A 24,652-nucleotide genomic window follows, 5' to 3' on the forward strand; every position below is an offset into this window, starting at 1 on the left:
TTTTTAATTTAGAAAAAACTGTGAAAGTGGGAAGCAGACTGATAGAAAAGACCAAGTTTCTTTTAGCTGCTTCTCTAAAACTGAACTCCCTCACCTGAAGGCACAGTACAAAATACCTGAATAAAGTAATATTAAAGCTGGGCATGGTGGTGCACGCCTGTAATCCCAGCACTTGGGGGAGCAGAGGCAGGTGGATCTCTGTGAATTTGAGGCAAGGCAAAGCAACATAGAGAAACCCTGTCTCAGAAAACCAAACCAAACGAATAAAAGTAATATTTCATCTCTCTTCTATTTTCACCCAGATCTCAAAAGCGCCTAAGCAAGCAGTGCAAAGCAAGGAATGCTGTTACTTCCCAGTACTGTAGCAGGTGGCACAGTGTCAGGCCCAGTACATTGAGGAAGGGCCTTGAATCCGTTCTAAGCACCACCAAAAGCTTTCTTCACATGCAAGCTCCTGGTGTGTGTATACCTTGGTAACATTCTTTCTCTTGAATCAACTACACAAGAGCCTCCCAAGCCCAGGAGTGCAGACCTACACTCTCAGCTCTTCAGAGGCTGAGGCAAAAGGGTCCCAAGTTCAAGCCCAGCCCAGGCAGCTCAGCAAGACCTCATTTCAAATAAGACCTAAAAGAGAGCTGGGATGTAACTCAGAAGTGGAGAAATGAAGAGCATGAGCCAGGCCCTGGGTCTAATCCACAACAGCAGAAAAGAAAACAAAGTATAGCCTTTCAGAGAAAGCCACAAGAAAAAAGCTTCTCCTGACTTTGATGTCATAAACCCCCTAAGGACTCTATCAGGAACAGGAAGTCTCACCTTGACAAGCTGTCTCCTTTCTTTGCCATCAGAACCCACACAATCAATTATTTTTGGTAAATTTAAACCTCCTGCTAAGCGAAATTCTGTTTTAAATGATTTTATAGTCACCAGATTTTCATACTCTCCTGTGGGATCGACCTAATAAATTGTGGCAAATAATTATTATAAGTCAGATAAACAGTTAACATGGAAGAAAAGCAAATTATAAACAGTAAACAGAACAATGACAACACACTGCTGATTAACAACTGGATTTATAATTTACTTGGTTTAATTAAAGTGTGAATAGGTGACACTGGTAGATTTTTATTACATTGGCTTATTTATTTGGTGTGAGTGCACATTTGGGTGAGCACACATATGTGTATCACCATGCTGGTACCAAGGCTGAGTTCCGGCTTACAGGCTTGCCAGCAAATGTCTTTATGTGGTAGCCATCTTGCCGACCCAGATCTCTAAAGGGACACATACCATCGTTTACTTCATTGAACATCTTTTAATAAAGCTTCAGCATTTCAAGTCAATTAGACAGTGTTGCTGAAAAATTACTGAGAAATTAGAACTCAGTTGTCATTTACATGTTTTAAATAATCTAATAAATTATTAAGTTCACAAGAACATCAGGTAAATTTTGAAAAGTGAAGAGGAAATATTCCATTAAACAACAGTCTGTATCTGTGAACCAGAACGATGCAGCAACAGGTCAAACTCAGTAACAAAACCCACTAATTGTAATGTACAAACTGAAGGAGAGCTGTACCATACTTAACACATCCGTCTCTAAAATGGCAACCTTTAGTTTTACATACACCCTGCCTGCCCACGTGGTACTTCTAGGAATAAAGATCACTGTGGATAGCTAACTTTAGTACGTACATGCAGCAGTAGAAAAGTACTATAACACCTGTTGTTTTACTAAATAATAGAATAAAGTAATAAGCAATACATCCCACGGCGTATTGAATTATTAAAAAATGACAACTACAACAAAAACCGAAGGAGTGGTGGTGTACACCTGCAAACCCCAAGAGATTAGGTATCATTCAGTGGTAAACTGTTCCGTTACTATGGGCCGCATACACATACCCATGTGTGCATGTACACACTTAAAAATAATAATAAAATAAAGTGAAAGCAAAATGCAATGGGCCATAGCGTATAGTCCCAGGTGCTCGAGACTGAAACAGGAGGATTGCCAAGTTCCAGTCTTGTTTGAATTACAGAGCAGGTTCAAGGTCAATCAGTTAAGATCCTGCCTCAAAATTAAAAGTATATAAAGGCTTGCCCAGCATATTCTAGGTTCAGTCCCTAGTGCTAAAATGACAATAAAATAAAACAATGGGAATTCTCAGGAGAACCTTGTGACTATCTTAGGGTTTAGGCAAAGGATATCTAATACAGATCACCTCTAGGTGGAAACACACAAAACTACAATAATTAGCCATTTGGAAAGTATAAAAAGATCTATAAAAAATTTAATCTACTAATGTGTACTTTAGTCTTACTAAAAATCAAGAGTTAATGGTAAGTTACCTTAATTTCCATCGTGGGAACAACAACATCTTCTAAGTTCTTCAGCTTAGTGATTGGCTGGTTTGCTGGGATACTGATGCCTTCTACACTTAAAAATAAAGAGACATTAGTGACAGCTACAAACAGGCCAACCACCGCAGGTCAGGCTGGAACAGCAGCAGTGCTGCTCTCACACATACTTCTCTGAGTCCGCCACTGAGAGGCATCCAAGTTGGCCAGGATAATGTAGGCGTCGCAGAGCACCTCCATGTCCTTCACCATCTTACATCTCTTACTTCTGATGGTGTGGATTATTTTGGTTGCAGCCTCTGTTCGATCCTATCATCAGCATCAAAGAACACGACAGAACAAGACCATCACTGAACCACTTCTTGGAGCTATACAAAGAGAAGTTATGCACAGATCCAGACAGCGGAAGGACTATAACTCCTCAAGTAGAAACCAAACACCCATCCAGTGAGTGAAATACACACATAAGAAATTCAAGGCTAATGACTTGGGCACTTTTCAGGAATCTGAATCTGTTGTTCTGGGGCTAGAGAGGTGGTTCAGTGGTTAAGAGCACTTGCTGCTCTTTCAGAGGACCCGAGTTCGGTTCCCAGAACCTATACAGCAACTCTACATCCAAGGAATCAAAAAAACCTTTTCTGGCTTCTGTCGGCACCAGATAAAAATATATGGTGTAGGCCAAACACTCATGCACACTAAAAATAAATAAATCTTTTAAAAACAAAATCTGCTTTTTCTTTGCCCACTGCTACAAGAAAACAAAATCACACAGGTCCTTATGCTCTGGAAAATGCTTAGGAATTGGTACCCAATTTTGGGTGGTATCATCATAATAAAGGATTTAGAATCTAAACACTACAAAAAGCAATATACATTCTTAAAGTCTCTGGGAATTAAGAAAGGAATGTCCCGGGAAAGAAAGACTGTCACAACACAGAAGGGTGCTTGTATTTAATCCAAATACCTCATCAAGCTGAGAGCTTTCTTTAGGTGCATTTTTGGTTATTCGACTCCTTCTTGCTGTCTCTGGTTTGCTCAAAAATTCATCTTTGTTTGCATTTGCTAAGGCCAATATGATGAACAAAGTATGATGGGGGTGATCCATTGAAATCCTAGAGATCAGCTACCAAAAATATTAGTAACTTTTAGTTCCATACAAATAGAAAAAGTTTAAATATACATGCTTTTCATGTTATTTCACATCAAAATGCCATTACTGTACAGTAAGTAGTGTATGTGTGTGTGTGTGTGTGTGTGTGTGTGTGTGTGTGTGTATGAGAGAGAGAGAGAGAGAGAGACCAGAAAAGAGAGAGAGAGAGAGAGAGAGAGAGAGAGAGAGAGAGACCAGAAAAGAGACAAACACATTTATCTGATAAATAAATAAAATTTAATATTCCAATTTCCCATTTTCAGTAATAGAAAGGAACTTACTACATTGTGCCTTCAGGTCTACTTACATTATTGAGGACTTCATGAAACCCTAGGCCTCCCATCATTTTGGTCCCCATTCTAGCAGCCAATTGATACATAAGAGGTAAAAATTTATATGATGAAATCTTCATTCCATCTTTCTGCCATGAAAAAAAACAAAAAAACAAAAAAACAAAATTAAGAACTGCATAATAAAATCTCACATCTAAACCAAAATAATGATACTAAAATAATGTACCTCTTATTAGTATACCCTGGCTGTCAAAACTTCACTACCTACACAATTTTCCTTGTTTCTTGCCCTATCTGAAAGTTTTTCTAATGGGAAGTCTAAGTTGATTCAGCAATAATAATTAAAATATTTAGCCCTAAGTCAAATTCTACCCAGAGTTGGTATGCTAACCACCTCATACATTCCAGTGACTCCGAAAGTGTGGATCTGAGTCCTACTGTGGTCTCAACTCCCAAAACTCGAGTTCTTTTCCCTACATGCCAGAAATAATGAAGTTTAACACACAAAGTAGAATAGATTCATTGTGTTGATTTTGAGTCTTACCTTTGTTTTCATTTAAGAAACATTTTTATCTTAAAATAAGTAACAATATATATTTATGACCATATCTTAAGATTTTTCTCAATAAAAACTTACAAGCACTCCTACATATGTTATAATTTTTTAAATTGTTACTCTATTGGAAAAAAAATCCCTCAAAAGCCTAAACAAATCAAAGAGAAATTCTTGCTTAGGATCACATTAGCTTTGTTTTTCCTGTTCTCCAGTCTAGCATTCCCAGTCTGTGTACTCCTCTCTCACCTCCACACAAACTTGCATCATTTAGAGCTTATAAAGTATTTATCTGTGGAGCAACAAACCCATTGGGAGGGGTAAACAGGGATGTATAAAACCAGACCCTGAGGGGCTCATGCCTCAGTTTTTAAAGCAGATGCTCAAATGCTGGGTCATGTGAGACTTGCCTTCATCATGCCATTGACTTCAGGAACTGCGGAGTTTTCAAGCCAGAGAGAGCAAAGCCGGAACACCCACGTGTCGTGCCCCTCCCCACTGAGTAAGCAGCTGATGTAGTTCTCCACCGCTTTACACAGGAAGCGCTTGCGGTCTTCCTTCAGAGCACGGAGAGCGCACTCATCCAGCTCCAGTTCTCGCTGAACCTTTACCGTGTACCTTGCATTTGATAAATTCAAACATAGAAGTCACAAAACTTTATATAACTATAAAATAATACATGATATATGAATGAAAAATAAGGTGTGTATTCCAAGAAGAAAAAAAAAAAAAAGGCAAAATTCTAAAGTGGCTTGTCACAACTGCAGTTAGTAGGTCTTCCACACAACCAAAAACAGAATAGACCCTAGTTATTTAATTCTCTGCTTTCTCCAACATACAAAACCCTAATGCAGACCTAAGTAACTTGACTATACCAAAGCAGGCAAGTCTTCCATACTTAATTTCAGTATCTAGTAAAACCAAACTAACATCTATGTTTTTGCCAAGAGCTAAACCACAAGATCAGTTCTTCAAAGAACACAGCAGTGTACTCCAGACTGACTGCAGCTGTGATTACCCACTGGAGGACCCAGAAAGTGCAAAAAAGCCAACATCAGCATTCAAAGCTGTAATTCAGAGCTGGGCACGGGGGGGGGGGGGGGGGGGGGGGCGCAGACCTGTAATCCCAAAACTCAGGGAGGCAGTGGCACGTGATCTCTGTGAGTTCGCAGGCCAGCCTAAGTGAGTTCAGGATAGCTAAGGCTGCTACACAAAGAAACCCTATCTCCTAAACCAAAAGAAAACAACGACAATGACAACAACAACAACCACCACCAAACAAAACAAAGAAAAACTAATTCAGATGACATGCTTTTCATGCAAACAGCCCTTCTGCTGAACCTAAAACAATCACTTATAGATTGTTATAAATATCAAGTTACCTGTTAGTCTGAATTTTATGTTCCCTTAGAAGGCCTACTTCTTCTTTGGCTCTTTTTAAGAGAATTTGCTTGTTTTCAAATTCTGATGACTTCATGTAGTTTTCAATTCTTTGGTATTGAGTATCAGAGAACCGCGCTAATGACAGAAACGCCTTCATCTGTCCATTTCTGAGCTCACTGCTTTTGGCATCATAACTTCCAGCAACCTTCACTGCCTTCAACAACATACAATCCATTTAGCTCACATTTATAAGCGCTAAATATAGTTAACACTCTCAGATCAAGGTAATCCACTCATATATATGCAAACGCAAATTTTGATGGTATGGAACTCTTACTCGAGAACAGCTGCAGTGAACTATGCAAACATGAAGAACTTTTTATTACTGAAGACAATCACACCTTAGTTTTCATATTAAACTTACTCAGCGAAAAAAGTCTATTTCCCAAACTAGTGACATGAAAGGACAAAAGGTCAATTAGGACTAGAGAGGTGACGCCCTAATGCTTACTATGGGTAATTGGACTGCATACAAATAGCAATGATGGCTTGTATGTGTAATAGGATATTTTGTAGAATAAATGCAGAGTAATCAGAAACGTCTTGGAAGACAAGGGTGGGTCTAAAGAGTAGATGAAAGCCATCCCAGCCTTTTCAGAGCTGCTCCTTCCTTTGTAGCACCCCGCTTCCTTCTGCTGTAAGGGTTACATCGAGCCCCAGCAGGGGCTGAGGGAATGAAACCACTCTTTCATTTGGTTTTGAGATATATGTGATCTTCACGAAAGGATCAAGTCCATCTATGCTAAACAACAATAATGAGAACTGCACCAATAACCTACCTTTTCTAGGTAGGTATGCATGATGACCGCAGGGTTTTCTAAGCAAGTTTCTGCCAGCCAGTTGCCACAAACCCTCAGACACTCTGCATATATGACTTTTAGACCAGCACCATTCTGCATTAAAAAGCAGAAATCTTAAAATATAATCCTTAAGAAATTAAAAACATTATTCTTCATGTTTTACTATATAACTCAAAGTACACAAGCTCATGAAATAACCACCCTGAACTATCTATTATTATTATTAGTTGATACAACTCACATTTACTGATTACTTTAGAATGCCGGGAAACTTCCAACAGCTATATATATATATATATATTAACTCATACTTTTTACAAGAATCCTATGAACTAGGTATATCATTATTACCTACTTGTCACTGTAAAAACTGAGGTACAAAAAACAGCCCTTACATTAGGGCCTATATTATTATAAAATATTATACAAGTTATATTGGCACTCAATGGTTTGTTTTAATAAATAATTTGTAATAATATAGTAAGCAAATACAACATTGTACAGTCCAGTGTATATTTTTAGAGCACTTAGAATGACACTTCTAACTTGTTTTTCACTTTTCTTCTCTCAGACACTTCTAATTCCATTTTTGTTCTCGTTACTTCAAAGTTATAGTATGTATTTCTATTTATTTCCTACATATTCTTGACTTTTATAGAAAACAGAAAGATAATTATACTATAAGGTAGATTGTCAGATTTATTTTAAATAAGAAAAAGTTTTCAAGTCTTAATTCTGACATTACTTCTCAAAATCTCTTTTCATATTATTTTGTTCATGGATCAGTAATTTCAAAACCTTAGTGTAATTATTACAGACATATTCTGAAGCACAAAAATGCTTTTCAATACCATTAAAACACTAATCCAGCCAGATAAACAAAGCACGCACCTCCTTAAAGCTGGAGTCCAACTTCTTGATCATTTGCTTGAGAATATTCAGGGCAAGACTGTGCTCCTTTTTGGCCCAGAACACTTGTGCTTCTTCCAAGTGCCACTCAGAGACTCCACAGATAGCTGAATTATATTGCTTAATTTTAAATATGGCTCTTTCAGGGAGCTATGATGAAAATGTATATGGAAATAAAAACTATTACCAGTAGGATGAAGGAACAAAGCCGCAACTACCATTCACTGAAACTTCAGTACCTGTCAGGGACTGTCTTAACTAGTTCCCTGCTTACTCACCAACCTGCACACCACAAGCCTCCTGACACCCGGCGTGTGTGTGTGTGTGTGTGTGTGTGTGTGTGTGTGTGTGTGTGTGTGAGAGAGAGAGAGAGAGAGAAATCACTGAATTGTTGTTACGTTAGAGTAAGCTGGCTATCTTCTTATTTTATAAACAAGAAATTGAGGCTGAGAAAAGATAATTGCCTTGCCAAGGTTTAAACTCAGGTTTTTTGTCTAATTCCAATATGGAAGTTTTGTTTTGTTTTCTCCCTCGATACTGGGGTTTGATCCCAGAGCCTTCTACAAGCCTGGCAAACAGGCATGGCGTCACACATCTACAGGACAGGTTCTCACTAGGCGTCCAGCTGACCTCAAGCTCATTCTCTTGCCCGGCTAGCTCTGCACGTGTGATCCTCTTGCCTCAACCTCTCCAGTAACTAGGATTATAGGTCTACGCACAAGCCTAGCTCAACCTAAAATCTTAAATAATCTCATACACACTATTATACTTTCTGGTATCTGAGAAAGAAAAAAAAGGCCAAGAAGGGAGATGCTATAATTTTACAAGCGTTTTACCTGGGTGTTCTTGAAGGTTCGGGCTAGAATAGAGAACTCAACAAGGTGTCTGGTGAGAATGTCCTTACAGCATCCTCCCTGCGAGCTCTCCACCTCCTTTTGTACCAGGAGTTCCAGAATGGCTGTGCGTAGAGCCATGAGAGGCTCCTGAAAACTGAAGTCGCTGTCCTTCAGGAGCTGGGAGTGCTCCTGCCACTTCAAGTACACTTCAGAGAGCTCTCTGTCTGTGACTGACCTGAAAATCAAGACACATAACCTTGGTAAGCAAATAAAAAATAAGTTCTCAAGCCCCGAAACTTAAGACATTGTAATATTATACAAGGAACTCTCATAAACTTATAAATAGCCCTAAATATTTAGAACAGTGAGAAATAACATGTAATTAGGTACCTAAAAAGTCAATAGAAAGTACTAAGTTGTACTATTGTATCTTTCAAAATTTGTGTTGAGAGAAAAAAAGATACAGGGAGACTAGGAAAATGACGCAGTGAAGGTAAGAACTCATTTTAGTTGCTTGATGGAGAAAGAAGCAATAATGCATGTTCATAAAAACCAAACTTCTACTTCCTTCACAGATGACCTCAGCACAGACCTAAAATACTGCTCACATAGGAACCGCTATATACTCTTAAAATTAATGAAGGTCCTAAAGAGCTTTAAATTCTCAGGTTACTGAATTGAATGACACTACATTTCCCAATTGATAAAAATTAAAAAATGTGTCTTATACATACTTTAATAAAATTATGAAGTTTATTTTATGATAAATTTCTCTCTTTCCTCCTGCTGTGTGCCACCAATACAATTTCTCATTCAGGGCAACATAGAAGCAGCTAATCATAGGATGAAAGCTCTGAAAACCATTAGCCAAAATAAACCTGCCCTCATCTAACAAAACAAATAATAAATCATGCCCATCACGTTACTATTGGTAACACAACCAACGCACAGCAGGATTATGACAAGCCATGAACCACATACCTTGAGAAGAGCTCTCCAATATTTTCCAGTTCTCCAAGTGCCTGCAGTCTACTGAGTGTGGGATACAGAGAATACACAGATTCAAGGCTGCCCTTACACAGCTCCTCAACTTCTTTCACTCTAGGATAAGAGAGAAAACTGCCTGAAACTAACATATTTTCAAGGAGATAGAAGTTCAATTCTGTGGGTCAAGCAGGATTTAGCATATGCTTGTTGGTGGTCTATAAAGACCACTACACTCAGACAACCGTGATGATGGAACAGCAGTGTGACCAACACTAGCCTTAGGGTTATACGGTTCTAAGTTTAAACGGCCATATCTGCATATCCTTGAATCCACTACTGAATCCAGCTATTGTTTTTCACCTCTAGAGTTACCCAAAGAATATGTATAGAAAACCCTGACCAAGTGTCTAGAATACAGTCACTTTAAAGGTAGCAGTTATTATTTGTTACGTACATAAGATTTATGATGTCAGTGGTGTTTTTAAAAACTCGTATTTGCGGCCTGGAGAGATGGCTCAGTGGTTAAGTGGCTGCTCTTCCAGGGGATCTGAGGGTTCAATTCCCAGTACCCACATGGCAGCTTACAACTGCCTGTTCAGTTCCAGGGGATCTGACACCTTCACACAGACAAAACCATCAATGCACATAAAAATATATCTTTAAAAAAATTTTATGTTTGTTCTGTGTATGATTTCCTGTGCTCAAAAAAAAAAAAAAAAAAATACAAATACTATTGATCATCATTTTTAACATAGAACCATGGTAAGAGAGTAAAGGCTGTGTAACTAGAGGTGCCAAAAATTAAAACTCTCTTAGGGCACTTGTGCAAGGAGCGAACATTACCACGAGGGCTCAGAGGGAAGAACCGACATGAAGCCCTAAAGGAAACCTTTCTTGAGGAAGAGCAAAGAACGACAAAGCAACACCTGACCAGAGCCCCGAGGTCTTCCTGCCCTCATCGACACATGCACATACATTAAAGCCACTGGCATCTGAGGACAGCAGCCACAGCACTCAATGTAAACATTCTTGTCTTTTTATAATACCTGGCATATCTGAGACTTTCATAAAATGTGCAGAATTCGCTGTTTCTTAGAGACTGCAGAGCATTATACAATGACTCGTGGTAACTGGCTCCTTCTAGTTCTTGGCTGTGACAGGATTAAAACAAACAAACAAATTTAAAAACAGAAAATCCTAAGATATGCATGTATAGATAACTAACTCAAAGGACAAAACTGGAAACTAAAATTAAGATTTCCTATAAAAATTTGCAGAAATCTAAAAAAGTATATGGCTGGATGTACTGCCAATGCCTTTAATTGGGAGGCAGGGGTAGGTGGATCTCTGTGAGTTCAAGGCTATCCGGGGTTATACAGTGAAATCCTGCCTCAAAATAAAAACAAACAAATAGATAAATAAATGAGTGAAATGAAATAAAATAAAACAAAGTAGTAAAAATCAAAGAACTTTATAGGCCACTTAAATTCTTTAAAAAAAAAAAAAAAAAAAAAGCTTCTCAGAAATTCTGCTTGGTTTTCAATCTTATATACATTTGAGCAAGAGACAGAAGCAGGATCTTTGAGTTTGAGGCCAGCCTAGTCTACAGAGTGAGTTCCAGGATAGGCAAGGCTACACAGAGAAACCCTGTCTCAAAAAAAAAAAAAGTTATTTTTGTTATTTTATTAATTAATTAATTTTAATGTATTTCTTTTTTAGTAATTTAATTACCTTAATGGAAAAATATTTTCGTTAATTAGACTGGTTTTCAAATTTCATAGTGTAAGAGTTATATAAAAGCAGATTTATTAATATATATGAATATGAATGTATTTATTCATATATATATTGTGTTTATTTATTTTGAGACAAGGTTTCTCTGTGTAGTTCTGGCTGTCCTGAAACTCACAGAGATTCATCTGCCTCTGCCTCCATAGTGCTGGGATTAAAAGCACGTACCACCATAGCTGACATTCATTAAAAGATTTTCATATTAACTATTAAATCATATAGTCTCCTAGATGTTTTGGTTTTCATTTAAAAAATACAGTGAGTTGACATACAAGTTACAACTTTTATCTTCTTGGGCACTTAGTTTACCACTACTTTATTTGGTCTGGTTATCTATTTGTTTTTAAGGCACTGTCTCCTGTGTGGCCCTGGCTGGCCTGGAATTCATATGAAGACAGCACCAAACTTAGAGATCACCTGCCCCTGCCTCTGCCTCCCTGAGTGTTGTACTACAGGTGTGCTCCTGGGCTCATACTACTATTTTTTTTTTTTTTAAGATTTATTTATTTATTATGTACACAGTATCTGCCTGCATGTGTGCCTGCCTATCAGAAGAGGGCATCAGATCTCATTATAGATGGTTGTGAGCCACCATGTGGTTGCTGGGAATTGCAGGACCTCTGAAGTCAGTGCTCTTAACCTCTGAGCCATCTCTCCAGCCCTCTTGTACTACTTTTTAACAAAAGAAAGGCCACTTATCCTATCATCCAGCCAATGAAAGTGCTCGTAACGGCCATGTAGCAAGAAGTGGAAGGGAGAATGCCTAAACTTTAGATTCCTCATTCAAACATTAGTCTCATAATGATATATTTTAAAAAATTTCTATCTTCAAAAATGCTTGAGGCAGGGGACAGAATTTCTCTAGTGGAAAAAGAGAATGAAATTCAAGCTTTGCTGTGTTAACTGCCTATTGCTATCTTAAATAGTTAGGCAATATATTGTGCAGCTATATTTAAAAACAACAACAACAACAACAAAAAAAGAACAAACTCAACACATTAATATTCACAGATAAGACCAAAACAATCTTTTAAAAAATTTAAAGTTTTAGATTCAGATAAAACCAGCTTAGGGGGCCAGGCATGCTACTGGACGCAGAGGCAGGTGCATTTCTGTGAGTTAGTGACCAGCCAGGTTTACAAAATGAGTACAAGACAGCCACTGCTACACAGAAAAACCCTGTCTCGAAATACCAAAAGCCAACCAACAAAACAACTAGGAAAAGGTTAATCCTTTGAAAAATCAGTTTTCACCCGGGTGGTGGTAGCACAAGTCTTTATTCCCAGCGTCAGGAGGCAAAGGCAGGTGGATCTCTGTGAGTTCAAGGCTAGCTAAGTCTACACAGAGAAACTCTGTCTCAAAAAACAAACAAAAACTTTTTTTAAAAAAAAGGAAAGAAAGAAAACGGAGGAAGGGAAGAAGGAAGGAAGGGAGGGAGGAAGGAAGAGAAGTCGGTTTTCTTCTTACTCGGCAGAGCTGCAGAGGTCCCACTGCATACTCCTCCACGCTGCTTGGTAATGAAGTTCCTGCAGCTCAGCACACCACTCTCTATTTTCTTGATCTAATCCTTTTAAATAGATAGAAAGAATATGGGAGAGCCCCAAATTCTGCAAGGCCTAGGAGGAAATTATTACAAAATAAATACAGAGTCAAATATCTTAGCACAAACTAGAGCAGTGGTTCTCAACCTTCAAGAAGGTTAAGATGCTGCAACCCTTCAATACAGGTCCGCATGTTGTGGTGACCCCTAACTAACTGTAATTTTGTTAATATATGATCTCTGAAAGGGTCATTCAACCCCCAAGGGGGTAGCGACCCATAGGTTGAGAACTACAGAACTAGGGAGAGGAAAAAAAACCTAACTTAGTAGTATCACTTAAAATTCTGAAAAATTGCTTAGCATATATATTTCCTCAGAGAATGCTAACGTTTGATGAAAAATACCTAAGCCTACTAACCAGAAATAGAAATAACAGTTTCTGGGACCAACTGTAATGCAAACTATAGGTGCCATGAGAGGCACTCTCGAGAAATGTCTTCTGCTGTTGGCTAATGAAAATATCAACAGCAAACTACACTGGCCTGTCAGCTTTCCTGTGTATACTTGAGGCTTTGGCGTAATGTCTGAAAGCGGTACCTCCAGACCGAGTTTAACAGTCTGCATAAACACTTTACTCATACATTGAAATAGTGTCAACTGTTACACTGATGATGGCTTCATGGAAGCAGATAGAGAAAAGTGTACCTGAATTATTCCCGACTGGCGGGTTGAGGAGGAGATTGTGGTCTCCAGGTCATATGTTACTAAGGCTTTCCCCCACATGGCTTCATGTTCATATGTCCGTATTCTGTAGAAAGGATGATAAAACATCTTCGTTTCTGTAAGCATGTAGATCTTTAAAAAGTAGAATTACTACCTAAAAAGTGAAATTTACCTAGTAAGGGGTTGTAACATTTTCCCTCCACCACAGCCATACAGGCTGTCGGGCTCTCCTATACTTCTGTAGATCTCTAAGAGAAGATCCTGATAAAGACAAGTCCAAAGATGGGAGATTTGAAAAAAAAAGAGTCAGTTCATGAATTTCATAAGCTTTAAAATTTATCATTATCAACTCATAACTCACAACTCATAAACGTGTTATTAAAAAGTAAACTATAATGATATTTAAAAATAGTAAATATCCTTATCAATAGCATAGTAGCACATACAACAACATGATTAGCCTGCTTTAGAAGTAATATTCACAGGCTGGAGAGACAGGTCGGCAGTCCTCCTTTTGCAGAGGACCCGGGTTTGATGCCCAGCACCACAGTAGCTTAAACCCGGGTTTGATGCCCAGCACCACAGTAGCTTAGACCCGGGTTTGATGCCCAGCACCACAGTGGCTTAGACCCAGGTTTGATGCCCAGCACCACAGTGGCTTAGACCCGGGTTTGATGCCCAGCACCACAGTAGCTTAGACCCGGGTTTGATGCCCAGCACCACAGTAGCTTAGACCCGGGTTTGATGCCCAGCACCACAGTAGCTTAGACCCGGGTTTGATGCCCAGCACCACAGTAGCTTAGACCCGGGTTTGATGCCCAGCACCACAGTAGCTTAAACCCGGGTTTGATGCCCAGCACCACAGTAGCTTAGACCCGGGTTTGATGCCCAGCACCACAGTAGCTTAGACCCGGGTTTGATGCCCAGCACCACAGTAGCTTAGACCCGGGTTTGATGCCCAGCACCACAGTAGCTTAGACCCGGGTTTGATGCCCAGCACCACAGTAGCTTAAACCCAGGTTTGATGCCCAGCACCACAGTAGCTTAGACCCGGGTTTGATGCCCAGCACCACAGTGGCTTAGACCCAGGTTTGATGCCCAGCACCACAGTGGCTTAGACCCAGGTTTGATGCCCAGCACCACAGTAGCTTAGACCCGGGTTTGATGCCCAGCACCACAGTGGCTTAGACCCGGGTTTGATGCCCAGCACCACACAGTGGCTTAGACCCGGGTTTGATGCCCAGCACCACAGTGGCTTAGACCCGGGTTTGATGCCCAGTACCACACAGTGACTTAGACCTGGGTTTGATGGCCAGCACCACACAGTGGCTTAGACCCGGGTTTGATGCCCAGCACCACAGTGGCTTAGACCCGGGTTTGATGCCCAGCACCACACAGTGGCTTAGACCCGGGTTTGATGCCCAGCACCACAGTGGCTTAGACCCGGGTTTGATGCCCAGCACCACACAGTGGCTTAGACCCGGGTTTGACAGTGGCTTACAATCACCTGTAACTCCATTAGTATGGGACCCAATGTACTGCTCTGACCTTGGCAGGTACCAGGCATGCATGTAGTGCACTTACATACATGCAAACAAAATATTCTATGTATAAAATAATCAAATACATCTAAAAAAAGTGATTCTCACAATTTCATGAATTAGGTAAAACATGTATACCAACACATTAGGTTTTTTTTTTTTAAATCACATTCAGCAATAACCACAAGATGAAAGAATCTTGTCAAATGAAACTGTGAATGGAAAAATAAAATTCTCCAAAGCCTAACTACCAAAACTGGTAAAAATGAAGGTCATAAGTTTTCCTTAAAATGTCTAATAGTTTATAAAATATGCTGTGTATAAAGTAGCAATTTAATTACTTAAAATACTTTTTATGAGATTTACATGGAAAGACTAGTGCTGTTTAACTTCTATGAGATAAAACAAAAGCAAGCAAGCAAACAAAGGAAAAACCAGAAGCTACATTTCATAGAAAACTGAGCCAGTAACTTAACTGCCTTGATATTTTTGCTGTGGGAAATATTTCCTAAAAACAAACCCATTGATATTGGTATAACTCTTCTTCAAAAAACCTTGAGAGTTGAAACAGTAGGGACCTAACAGTGCTTGGTGTAAAAAAATACTCAAAAATTCAGTACAGGAAAGTGAAACTATATAGTACCGAGGGAAAAAGAGAAACATTAAGATAATGGGTCACATGGTAAGCACAAGACAGGGCTGAGGAGCTCAGGAGACGCTCAGTAACTAAAATACTTGCCACAAAATCATAGAGACCTAAGTTCAGATCCACTACACAGGCAGGAAAGCTCAGAGAAGCTGTAGGCGCCTATGGTAGCTAGGTGGATCCCTACAGCCTACAAAATCAGTAAGCTCTAGGGTTAGTAACACACGAAAGACATGACTAAATGTGAGGTTAAGTGATAAGGAAAAAGAAATGAAAAGTTACTAGCAGACTTAGCATTTTATAGTTCATGGAAAACATTAGGCAAGTGTCATTTTAACAGAATGAAAGAAAAGGAGAGAGCAAATACATCATCAGAAAGCCTGGGTGGAAAGGAAAGAGAACACAGAAGCTCCAGAAATGCTTTAAATGGTAAATGTCTGAAATGTTTATGACAGCATAATAAAGTTTCTGAGAAAGAACAGATAAATAACTTGAACTAAAGGGAAAGTGTCTTTCTATTTTAACAAGAGAGATGGTTATGACAAGGGCGCATACGGGGAGATGTAAGTCGCTTGTGGGATGTGTTGGAATTCCTACCTATGTGGTGGTCTGAGCAAGAGTGCCCCACAGAGGCTGTCTGACTACGCGGTCCCCAGCTGGGAAAGTCTGAGAAGGGTTAGGAGGTGCAGTCTTATAAAGGAAGTATGCCACTGGGGTCTGTCTCTTCCTGCCCCAAACCGAAACTGTCAGCCATTCCAGCTGCCACGCCTTTGCTCTGCCATCATGGACTCTAAACCACTAAAACTATGAGCACCAAACTAAACACTTTCTCTTTTAAGTTGCCTTGGTCGTGATGTCTTACCACAGCAATAAAAAAATGACTGAGAAATCAACTGTTCTCTCCAAGAAGCAGGAGGCAAGCAGGACACAACTAGAAAGAAAGTCAAGTTCAGAGTTGTAATCAAAGCAGAGAGGTTCAAACTGCCACTGCAGAGGCATGAGCTGGCCAAACAGAGTCCAGAATGCAAACTGTGCTAGGAAGTATGTGAGGCAGCAGTTAAATAAAGAAGCTTATAAATAAAGTTAAGTCCCTTCTCTGACGTACGTACATATACACATCTATAAACAGAGTTAGTAACTATCAGTACTATAAATAAATGGAAGAGGACACAATGACAAAACTGTGTGGCAGTTTACCCCGTGAGGCAGGTGGTTTCATGTAAGAGGATTCAAGGTCAGAAACGTCAGTTATTTATGCAGCACTATTTAACAAGCAGCGGAGTCTAGATGGGAAATCACTTCTCTACTCAGAGGACGGATTTTGTTTTGTTTTTTGAGACAGGGTTTCTCTGTATAGCCTTGGCTGTCCTGGACTCACACTGTACTAGGCTGGCCTCGAACTCACAGAGATCCACTTGTCTCAGCCTCCTAAATGCTGCGATTAAAGGTGTGTGCTACCATACTCCGCCAGGGCATGGATTTATATATATGATGCTCAGTCTAGTGAGTAGCTTCAGTTTTAAAATCAATTATATCATTATGAGAAAATAATCTAACGTTTCATATAAAAATCATTACAGAGTTTCTAATATTTACCTGTAAGCTTATTCCAGTTTCTTCTTTACTTTTTTCACTCAAACTCGAAATAGTTGTACCTTGACTTTCTTCTTCAAATGCTGGACTTCTGGTTATCATAAGAACATCTCTTTTAATGAGAATATAGTATCTAAGAGGTTATGAATATACACTTTAACAGAAAGAAACTAATTATGATTGCAGAAAGAACAGTAAGCCATTTATACTTTAGCACAGAATAATTTAGAACTGGCATGGAAAAGACCTTTAAGAATATTTTCTAAAAAAAAAAAAAAAAAAAGAATATTAATTCTACGTGTAAAAATTATGTATAATAGCAATATTGTATAAATAGCAAAGTTTATGTCACAACATGCTTCTTTATATAGAGGCACGCCTGTTTAAAAATAGAACGTAAGTTTTGCAATTCAGATCCTAAATATCCTTTCAGTGGTCTTACCTAAGGTTTAACTTGATAACTGCAGATATACATAGTAAAACCATAAGATACAATTTAACCCCCAATAAATTGAAAAAAAAAAAAAAAAAAAACCAAAAACTGATAAAAGTCAGTAAGTGGGATCCACTGAAACCTAAGATTATAAAAGTAATAAAAATGATGGGACTAGAACTCAGATTTATTCACTCTGAGACCTTATCTTTAAACCTAAGCATTTATTTAAAAATATGGTGTAATAGTTCAATAACGAACTCAATTTTGGTATCATGACTGCTACTGTGCCTATATATCCAGTATATAAATCAAAAACTACCATAAATGATAGCCCCTTCTAATATCTTCCTAAAACATGTTGTGTTTTCTATACTATTTTCCCTCAAAATACAAAAAGGTCATTCTTTTCCCCCTTCTTCTAAGGTAGCACTTCCTCTGATCTATCTTAACAACTACACTTTGCTAACTATACAAACTGATTTTCGTATCATATACAGTTTGATAAACTACACAAACTAATACAATCACTTTAAGAAACAATTCAGTACTATCTTACTAAGTTGAGAATGTGCACACCAGTAGTTCTACCAGTGAAGGTACATGCTACTGACAGAACAGGTAACAAACTGTGCTATTGTCTCTCAGTGTACATGGGCAGTCACAGCTGAAGAACGACAGCAACAAGCAGCATAGATGAGTCTTAAAACCTGAGTGGGAAAAGTAGCATATAAAATGCCTTGCAAAACTCAAAAACAGGAAATACTAAACTGTATTTTCAGATTCATACTAATATGACAAAAATATCACCTAGACTTGAAGAATGATAAATATACACTGAAAATCATCTTTACCTCTTGGGAGAGAGCTCAGGAAGCTGGTATAGAGGAGAGTACCCAGTAAAAGAATGCTGCTGACAATATTTTACTTTGCTTTATAACCGTCAGGTATAGATATGATATATATTCTACTTATTTCCAAATTATTCCAAATATGTTTATTGTTAAAGGAAAAATTCAGAAAGATGAAGACACTGTTAGCTGTATGACACTGCAAGTACAGCGCTGTAATTCACCAGGTGGGGTGGCTCGTGCCTTTTAACTCAGCACTTGATCTTTGCTTTTGAAGCCAACCTGGTAAACATACCGAGTTTCGCTGTGGCTGGGAGTACAGAGTGAGACACTGTCTCAAAAACATAAATAAAATAAAATAGCTTTTTGCCAAGATGGTGTTGAAAGCTAAGAAGGAAGCCCCTGCCCTTCCCAAAGCCAAAGTGAAGAAAGCAGTGCTGAAGGGCATCCACAGCCACAAAAAGAAGATCCGCATGTCACCCACCAGTGAGGCAGCCCAAATACCCTCGAAAAGTGCACCCAGGAGAAAAAGCTTGACCACTATGCCATCATTAAATTTCTCCTGACCACCAAGTCAGCCATGAAGAAGAGAGGTAACAACACACTAGTGTCAAGGCTAACAAGCACCAGGTCAAACAGGCCAAAGTCAACACCCTGATAAGGCCTGACAGAGAGAAGAAGGCGTGTGTGCGGCTGTCTCCTGGTTATGATGCTCTGGATGTTGCCGACAAGACTGGGATCATCTCAACTGAGTCCAGCTGGCTAATTCTAAATAGACACTTTTTTACACCATAAAAAATAAATAAAATAAAATAAAGCTCCAATTCATTCATTCAACAAATGTGTAGCACAGTTGCCTGACTTCTGTCAGGCATCACCCTAGGAATTTGGAACATTAAGACTGAGGCTGTAAACACCTGCTGCCTAGGTCTTGTTAATGAGCCTGTGAGCTGACTTTATTTTAAACAGATTGGAGACACTAAAACTGAGATTTCAGTGTGTCAAAAGCATGCTAATAAAACAATACATGTACCTCAAATACCAACTACAAGGAATTCTATTAAACAATTTGAATAGAAAACAGTAGTGATTTGTTTACTTGACAGTAAAGGTAAAAAGGCTTCCCTATATTCTATTTACAAACAAGCTGTGTTTACTACCTTAGATCTTCAGGTCAGCGCCTCTAACAGAGCAACTGTGAATTCTTGCACTCAGTCTCTGCACACCTCATCTGTCTGTCCTTCCTTTCTCATCAAATCTCCAAGGGAAAAAGAACCCCAACGAGACCATTAAAACAAATGTAGACACACCTGCTTGTAGACACAAGCAATTCTGCACGAGTTTGCTCCATTTACATAATGGCTGACTTTCAAGTTTAAGATGCTTTTATGTATACTCACAGAAGACGTAGCATTTACTCCTGGTTAACAAAAAAAACCAAAAAACAAAACAACAACAACAAAAAAACAAAAAACAAAAAAACTATTCTATGGACCTACAATACTAAAACTCATTCAAACTACCATACACGTGTCCTCATGGTTTTACAGAGATTATGAACACATTGGGTACATGTTCTATAGTGCCCTCATAATGCAGATTTGTAATTGTTTTCAACTGAAAAGCAGAGATTTAAGTGTCAAACCAGGAGTGAAGAAATTGGTCTAAATCTATGTTAACTAGGCACAGAACATGGGAGTTCGGGTCCTGCTTTTCCAACATAAACAAACACATTAATTTCTAGCTTAATGATATCTACAATTATTAGCAAAAATAATGGATGTGTTGGCATAACTCACATTTGTGATTTCAATTTCTTAGTAAGGCTGAAATAGTGGTAAGAAAGTGAGGTTATACACAAACACAGACACTAGGCTATTTCAGACAGACAAGGATTAGAAAGGATGTTCATAAAGCATGTAACGCAATTAAATACTCTATGTTCCTGGTTATTCTTATCACAATCTATGATCATATTCAAATTGAAGTAGTTAGAAATATAAGCAAGTAATACATGCATGAAGCTTATTTAGTTACACACAGAAATTAGTCACATTATAGTTGAAGAGGAAGATGAATCCTGAAAGGTGAAGGGATTAGAGGTAAATCTAATGTAACCAAAATTAGGAAATCATTCAATCATGAGAGCATGTGTGGATGGCTTACATTCCAAAGGCTAGCTTAGTTATGGGGAATACATGAACAAGCAAGTATTGTCTCTGTCTACTTGGAAACTTCCCATCTGCCGAGTCCTAATAATACAAACTATAATATAGTATATAAGTAAAATTTCTATTTTTTCAGAGAATTACTTTCTAAAAAAATAGTTTGTTTTGGATAGAAAATTTCTGCTTAAAATCTCTTTTAAATGGAGAAATGGGGCAATATAAATCTTTACTATACTGGTGTTGGTGGCACATGTCTTTAATCCCAGCACTTGGCGGGCAGAGGCAGGCGGGTCTCTGTGAGTTTGAGGCCAGCCTGGTCTACAGAGTGAGCCCAGGACAGCCAGGACTACACAGAGAAACCCTGTCTTGAGAAACCAAGGTGGATTGGGGGAACCAAAACGTCAAAACCCACTCACCTGCGCTCTTGCTCGTCCATGCTCTTCCTATCTGAGTAGATCTCTGCATAGAGCAGTGCTGTGAAGTGAGCAGCACAAGACTGAGCCACCTTTGCCACCTCAAGATAGTTCAAGTCCAGCCAGAAGGCATCATCAAAAGCTGTCCCTGAAGAGGGCCTGAAGCGGGATTAAACACGATGTCATGTCATTGCTAACATGAAGAATAAAAGCAGCACAGTGGTACCGGATATAAGTGCAATCCACAGTTCTCAAGCACATGGCTACAAACCAATCTCTCAGAGGATCTGAGAAAAGCTACGGATCATCACTCCATAGGAATCTGGGCTCTGCACCCATCCTTTACATCACTGGCTGCAAAGGACAGCTTCACAGTCACTTTTAGAATAAAAGCATTGTTTCTTTTTAGATAGAGAAGGGGAAAAAAAAAACCACCACCAACAACAACAAACACCCAAAATCATGTGATGTATTCTGATTGTGAACCTGATGGAACTTAGAAAGACCGCAGATACAAACTTCTGGGCACGTCTTGTCACAGATTTTTAGACTAAGTTAACTGATGTGAGAAGATCCATGCTGAATGCAGGTGGCATCCTGCCATGAGCTCGGATCCTGGGCTGAGCAGAAAGGTGAAGTGAGTTGAGCACCTGCACCGATGGCTCTCAGCAGCTGTCTCCTGCTGTTGCCACCATGCCTCCTCCAACACAATCAAATGTGCACCTCAACCTAAAAGCCAGAGCACGCCCTTCCTTCTTACAGTGATTTTTGTCAAGTGTTTTGTCACGGCACTGAAAAAAGTAATATCATGGATTTTTTTCTTGCAATTTTTGCTCCTATTATCAACATTAAACTACTTAATTAAAAAATGTCTACTGTCACCGGGCATTGGTGGTGCACGCCCATAATCCCAGTACTCGGGAGGCAGAGTCAGGAGGATCTCTGAGTTCTGAGTTTGAGGCCAGCCGGGTCTACAGCCTAGCTTCCAGGACAGCTAAGGCTACAAAGAGAAACCCTGTCTCAAAAACCCATAAAGATCAGAACTGCAAACTGCAGATACTACCCTTTCCAAAAGTAACGATACAGACATAAGACAGCACAGTGGCGAACAGTGCTGGCTCTAGAGCAGTTAGCTGTACCACCCACTACTAGCTGTGTCATCTGTGGCAACAATTCAGTCAGTTCTGTTCCTATCTGTAAATAACAGAACAGCACACACCACATTTTCTACATGGTCAGCACTTTAGTATAACATTTCTGAGGACATTCAAGTTCAGAGAAGTAAAATGTTCCACAGTAAAGAACTGCACATTTATTGGGTGGCGGGTACATTATTTACACTGTCAATTTTGGTTATCATATACCCCATCCTTAAAGTAGACTTTATACAAAATTTATTTCAGACTATGTAGCCCTGGCTGTCCTGGAATTCATAGAGATTTTCTGCCTCTGCTTGGGGCTGAAAGTATGCATCAGCATGCCTGTGCCCTTGTCCTGATTCCTGTGAATGAGAAGATGAGTACTCCTAGACAGCAGGTAAGAGGGCAGACCACACAGCTCTTAACAAAGCCCTGAGCCTGAACTTGGTCTGGCCCTAGTCTCGTCTTCTTGGGTAATTTTTTTAAAGATCTTGTTTTGCTTTGTTTTTCTTTTTAGAACAGGGACTTTCTGTGTAGCCATGGCTGTCCTAGAACTTGCCCTATAGCCCAGGCTGGCCCTGAATTCAGAGATCCACCTGCCTCTGCCTCCTGAGTACTGGGACTAATGGTATGTGCCACTACATCAGATCTTCAAGGTTGCATAATAATGAAAGTAACTGCCTGCTACCTAGAGACAATGTCTTTGTTTTATAATTCTAGGCTGCTCTTAAACTATATAGCCAAGGCTGTCCTCAAATTCACAATTTTTTTTTCCTTCAGCCTTCTAAATATTACGATTACAGATGTGCAACACCAAACCTAGCTCAGGAATTTTTATCTTGTACAATTACTATGTGTCAACTGAAAAAAAATGTGCATTTTAAATGTGTCAACATTTGTCATGTGTTAGGGTGCACATGTGAAGGTCAGAAAACAACCTTGGGTGTCAGTCAATGCCTCCATCCTGTGGAAGACAGGGTCTCTTGTTATTCACTGCTGATTATACCAGGTTTGCAGGCCCAGAAGCTTCTGAGGACTCTCTAGTGTCCTTTTATAGACACTCGGATAAGATGCATGTGCTGCCGAGCCCAGCTTTTCTGAGTTCTGGGTATGCAGAATCAGGCCATCAGGTGTGCACACCATGTCAGGTTTCCCCAGCAAGCACTTTACCCACATAGGCATCTTCTTGGCCCTAAAAAAATGTTCTCTAAAAAAATAATTTTTATCATCTCTGTGTCTTGCCAAGCCAACATCAACATCATTCTGCCTCATTAAGTCTGAAATAAATGGCTCCAAGATGAAACCACCTCCCAGTAACAGAAAGGGCACTCATGGCTACAGTTAAGTGCTTTCCCAGAAGAGGACCTACTATAAACAAGATAAACCATACACTTGCTAATCACAAAGAAAGAAAGATACTACAACACACACACACACACACACACACACACACACACACACACACACACACATCTGTTAGTGAAATGGAGTGTCATGAAAGCAATGCACTGTTTGCAATAGAAATGCACTTAGGGTCAAAATAATCTATTATTCCTCTATCTTACCATCTCATGCTTTACTCCCTACTGCCATTACCACCAAACATACCTGTGAGGCATTAATTACCATGTGTCCAAATTACACATGCTACTACACTTGGAGTAGGGTTATGGCCAACACACCCATCCCTGGTTGAACACTTTAAATTAAAAAAAAAAAAAAAAAAATGCATTTACCATACCTAACCTACTGAAAACCACAGCAACACAATACACTATGTGGGGCAACAATGCTTTTTTGTTTCTTTGTTTGTTTATGTTTTTGTTTTTGGAGACAGGGTTTCTCTGTGTAGCCTTGGCTATCCTAGATTTGCTTTGTAGACCAGGTTGGCCTCAAACTCACAGTGATCCACCTGCCTCTGCCTCCCGAGTGCTGGGATTAAAGGTGTGCACCACCACTGCCCAGCAATAATGCTTTTTTAAATCCTCTTTATCACGTGGCTGATAGGGAGCCACAATCCAGCATCCCAAGAAAGAATTGCTGAGCCTAGTGGTCCACTCCTTTAATCCCAGCACTTGAAGGCAGATGCAAGTAGATCTCTGTGAGTGTAAAGCCAGCCAGGGGAAAAAAGATTGTGTTGTATTATCACCAGCCTGGAACATGATCAAAATTTGGAGGCCAATTTCCTCTGAACATTGTTGAAAAATCCTAAGATGGACCAGACTATTCTGAGTCAAGACCTACAGCTCTGTTTCTCCAGATTTCTGATAACTCTGCAGCAGCACACATCAGCTGCACTACCCATTTTGAGCTATTTCTGCACTTTGTTAAAAATCCCTTGAAAGCCTGGACCATGGTACACACCTATAACCCAGCACTCCAAGTGGAGGAACATGAAGAATTCAAGGCCATGAGCTACACGGGAATTTAAGGGCACCTTAGGCTACGTATGGCCTGGTCTCAACAAACATATACTGTAAAGTAA

The 24,652-nt window shown here is 39.4% G+C and overlaps 1 protein-coding gene across 1 annotated transcript in view; it reads right to left on the minus strand.

Annotated features, from left to right (window-relative positions):
* Atm (ATM serine/threonine kinase) overlaps window positions 1–24,652 on the minus strand; it is a 97,672-nt gene that overhangs the window by 14,109 nt on the left and 58,911 nt on the right. The window contains exons 39-55 of the mRNA XM_051156467.1: window positions 21,032–21,187; window positions 17,167–17,254; window positions 13,556–13,644; window positions 13,366–13,468; window positions 12,588–12,736; window positions 10,376–10,480; window positions 9,324–9,443; window positions 8,343–8,577; window positions 7,489–7,656; window positions 6,577–6,690; window positions 5,737–5,951; window positions 4,765–4,972; window positions 3,816–3,929; window positions 3,323–3,481; window positions 2,529–2,667; window positions 2,350–2,432; window positions 814–954 (exon numbers count right to left, since the gene is read on the minus strand). Of these exons, the coding sequence (XP_051012424.1) occupies window positions 814–954; window positions 2,350–2,432; window positions 2,529–2,667; window positions 3,323–3,481; window positions 3,816–3,929; window positions 4,765–4,972; window positions 5,737–5,951; window positions 6,577–6,690; window positions 7,489–7,656; window positions 8,343–8,577; window positions 9,324–9,443; window positions 10,376–10,480; window positions 12,588–12,736; window positions 13,366–13,468; window positions 13,556–13,644; window positions 17,167–17,254; window positions 21,032–21,187 (2,386 nt within the window). The remainder of the gene's footprint in view (window positions 1–813; window positions 955–2,349; window positions 2,433–2,528; window positions 2,668–3,322; window positions 3,482–3,815; window positions 3,930–4,764; window positions 4,973–5,736; window positions 5,952–6,576; window positions 6,691–7,488; window positions 7,657–8,342; window positions 8,578–9,323; window positions 9,444–10,375; window positions 10,481–12,587; window positions 12,737–13,365; window positions 13,469–13,555; window positions 13,645–17,166; window positions 17,255–21,031; window positions 21,188–24,652) is intronic.

This window comes from Acomys russatus, chromosome 14, assembly GCF_903995435.1.
Source record: "Acomys russatus chromosome 14, mAcoRus1.1, whole genome shotgun sequence".
Classification (NCBI taxonomy): domain Eukaryota; kingdom Metazoa; phylum Chordata; class Mammalia; order Rodentia; family Muridae; genus Acomys; species Acomys russatus.